Source organism: Notolepis coatsorum (genome assembly GCF_963971535.1).
Source record: "Notolepis coatsorum genome assembly, chromosome: 1".
NCBI lineage: Eukaryota > Metazoa > Chordata > Actinopteri > Aulopiformes > Paralepididae > Notolepis > Notolepis coatsorum.
Genome location: NC_140165.1, coordinates 296,480,603 through 296,484,571, shown reverse-complemented (window position 1 = coordinate 296,484,571; position 3,969 = coordinate 296,480,603). Strand labels below are relative to the sequence as shown.

The 3,969-nt window shown below is 42.7% G+C and overlaps 1 protein-coding gene across 1 annotated transcript; it reads right to left on the bottom strand.

Annotated features, from left to right (window-relative positions):
* Window positions 1-1,216: 1,216 nt before the first annotated feature.
* LOC311225263 (putative nuclease HARBI1) lies at window positions 1,217-3,298 on the bottom strand (the record flags this gene model as incomplete). The annotated part of the gene is made up of 3 exons (XM_084310482.1): window positions 1,217-1,518; window positions 1,669-1,780; window positions 2,903-3,298. The coding sequence occupies 3 exons, from the start codon at window positions 3,296-3,298 to the stop codon at window positions 1,217-1,219; spliced, it is 810 nt and encodes a 269-aa protein (XP_084166608.1).
* Between the last annotated feature and the right edge of the window lie 671 nt (window positions 3,299-3,969).

Here is a 3,969-nt window from a genome sequence, read left to right as displayed (position 1 = left end):
GGGCAGCTCCTCCGCCTCCGGGAGTAATCCTTGGAGCCCTCATCCCAAAGGTATAGGTGCACTTCATTCTATGAGTCTCTTTCATGATTATTCATTTAGTTAACCATCGTCACATTTTGCAGTGTCTGGACCTGCTGATGCAGAGGAGACCACTGATGTAAGTTGATATTGCTGCATCATTGTGTAATGGTTCTATTTTAGCAATAAAGAAATCAATAATCAGAAGATCATTGAAAAATATCCCAAACCATTGCAATATCATCCACTGAATTATGTCTGTGTTTTTGGTAAATAATGTAATGTAAAAAGGGTATATAGCAATTATAAGCCTCTGCTTCAGCCTACACGTTGTCGGTCATTTTCTCTCTTTCATAAAAGGTTCTACTACTTTGCTTTGTAGAATACCGAAATAAAACCATCAATACATGTTCATTGTGTGTGTCCTTTAAAAAACCAAAGACAATTCTCCAAAGTTCCTAATAATTCCTAATTCACTAACAGACGGACAGTCCAGCAGACGATGGCGAGGACACCCTAACTGCCTGTTCCGGCGATGTGGTAAAAACAAGTTGTGGAAACTAATACTCCTATCCAACTCACTCCCTGTGAGTGGTATTTGGACTAAATCAATGCATTCCTTTAGGCAGGTACTGAACTACGGCCGGAGCCTGGCCCCTCTCACTCTGCTGGGGATGGGGAGGTGAGTTATCATTTAATACCCTCACATTGTGAGGGGAGGTCTGAGTTTAGTTGCCATCTGACCACCACATATTAATTTCCTTTCTTTTAATTTAGAGTGTCCAGTCACTATATAAGCGAAAATTGAGGGCGGAGATCCTTTTTTTGGAGTCTGGCCTTGAGTACCGCCGGCTCAAGATTCGCAAACTCCGCAAGCAACTAGTATTGCACGATCGGCAGCTGGATGTAAGTTGTAAAGCTTTGCCTAAAGTATTTGTGAGCTTTGGCATGAAATGCAACTTAACTGAAATTCTTTTTTGTGTGCACTTTCATTTACAGGCGGACGGCAGTCAAAATCAATAAAGGCTTTATTCTACAACATGGATCTCTTCTTCTTCTTGTACATGTTCCTCTATGAATGGGTATAACTTTAAAGCAAAGAGGGTGGCAAAGCCTATAACCATAGAAATTAAACGTGCAAACATAAAAAGAGGAAAACGTAAAATGAGTCCAACATTAACCTAAATTAACTCAACACCTAACCAAAATGATGGTGGGCAATTCTGTTCCTTGCAGCCTGTCCGGTCTGCTCGTCCAAGTGGACTGGCTGTAGGTCATCCTCAGGATGGTCCAGGATAACTGGGACCCTCTCCTTCCTCAGTGTTGCCACATTGTGGAGCACTGCACAGGCCACAGTGATGTCACATGCCCTGTCTGGTGCCACCCGCAGCCCGCGCAGACACGTGAATCTGGCCTTCAGTTGGCCGAAGGTCATTTCTATCCGGGCTCTCGTCCGAGCATGAGCCCCGTTGAAACGGGCTTCAGGCCCTGGTGCTGGCTCTGGATAGGGGGTCATGAAGTAGGGCTTGCATCCATAACCCCTGTCTCCAATTAGGAGTCCATCGTAATGACTTATAGTATATAATATACAATGTTAGATCACCTCTACATGAAATAAGCATTTTCTAAATTACATGATATTTGCTATACCTTGCTCGAAGCTGTTGCACAGTGCAGACTCTCTGAATACTCTGGAGTCGTGGACGGAGCCCGGCCACTTGGCCTCAACATTGGTGATGAGGCAGGTGGAGTCACAGATCATCTAAGATGAATTGCGGTCAAGTCATGGGTATTGTACAGTACCATACAGCAGGCAATTGCAAGGTCCATGATGACCCCTATGTTAAAATAAATATGATTGTTTTTATAGGAATGTAATTTGAGGGGAATTGTCATAAGTAGGCCTACCTGCACATTAATGCTGTGAAAGCCTTTTCGATTCACAAAATCACCCTCGTTTGGGCCAGAGGGGGGTCCTACTAATCACCCCAAAATACCTGAAACTACCCCAAAATACCCCAAAGTATACCCCAAAATACCAGAAACTACCCCAAAATACCCCAAAATACCAGAAACTACCCCAAAATAACCCAAAATATCCCAAAATACCAGAAACTACCCCAAAATACCAGAAACGACCCCAAAATACCAGAAACTACCCCAAAATACCAGAAACTACCCCAAAATACCAGACCAGAGAGACTTTCGTCTTGTTTACATCAGGATCCCCCATTTTCAATTCATTTATGACATACACAACATACAGATACAGATATAAATCTAATCATGACATTTATGACATACATGACATACAGATATACAGTACTGTTACATTTGTGACATACAAGATATGCAAATATACAATACTGTATTTTCTGGTATTTTCTGGTATTTTCTGGTATTTTCTGGTACTTTGGGGTATTTTCTGGTATTGTGGGGTAGTTTCTGGTATTTTGGGGTAGTTTCTGGTATTTTGGGGTAGTTTCTGGTATTTTCTGGTATTTTGGGGTATACTTTGGGGTATTTTCTGGTATTTTGGGGTAGTTTCTGGTATTTTCTGGTATTTTGGGGTAGTCTTTGAGGTATTTTGGGGTAGTTTCTGGTATTTTGGGGTATACTTTGGTGTATTTTGGGGTATTTTCTGGTATTTTGGGGTAGTTTCTGGTATTTTCTGGTACTTTGGGGTGATTAGTAGGACCCCCAGAGGGTGCTTTGAGTTTGATGTGCGTGCAGTCCACTGCGCCAATGACATTTGGAAACTCTGCATAATAATAATGAGCTCCGTAAGGAATAGTGATATATAAATGCACTTTAATTAAATGGTGGAATATTGAATAACTCAATTACCCGCAATTCCATAGAAGCCCTCTTTGATTACATTCACTTGGACACGGCCAGGGAATGTAATGAAGTCATCCATGAACTTCTTCAAGGCCAAATATACTTTGCGAACAGCACGGCATGCAGCGGCTTTGCTGATGTTCTCCGCATCGCCTACGGTGTACAGGTAGGTACCACTGGCAAAGAAACGCAAGGCAATGCAGAGAGTCTGGGTGACACTCAACGCTCTGCTGCGGCGTGTTTGATTAACAAGGTATGGCCCGAGAAGGTCTTGGAGGTAAATGATTCCTTGTCTGCTAAATCTATAGCGCTCGTATAGGAACTCATTAGTATGAGCTAACGGATCTTGGCGATCCCTAAGCACTCTCTCTCTATGAAATGCTAATCGGACTATGATTGCTTCTTCGTCAATCGGATCTCTGAGGAAGGGACATGCCATTATTTGCGAAGGTGTGGCCACAATCCACGCATAACGTTTCAATTTATGCTAGAAAGAAACAAAATCCAGGCGCTCCGTTAAACATCCACAGCGGAGAATATGAAAGGAATCGGAGCCAAACGAGCGATGGGTTTCAATCATTAAAAATCTCCCCGTGGGATTCACATTTGCAATGCTGCGCGTTATTAAAATAACCACATAATGTGTACATCGCACCTAGCGAGTGCCACGGTATATATAACGTGCATTATTTAGGACAAAGTGAATTTAGTATCAGCATTTTGGGTCTATTTTACATTTCAAAAGCCCCCTCTAGAAGAATGAAGCACAAGAACATAATTCAGAATGGTATAATGCAGATCTAGACTGTGAGAATCATTTCAGGAAGCGAGCTGGCATTTCTTTGCGGGGGGCGTGGCCATGGTTCATCCAGCTAACTGAACTTAACCCTGCCCTCGACCAGGTTCAAACTTTTTGATCTGTTGTCATAGTGATTTAGACAATCGAGCGTCGGGGAATGGAAAGGTCTGGCTTAAGTCAGGCTATGCTGGATATTATCCGGCTAACTCAGTTAGCCAGGTACGGGGAACGGGGCCCAGGTCTGCATCCCCTTAACAATTGTGTGTATTGAGCTGTACTGTATTGTACCCATTCTGCAATCTGTTAATAAA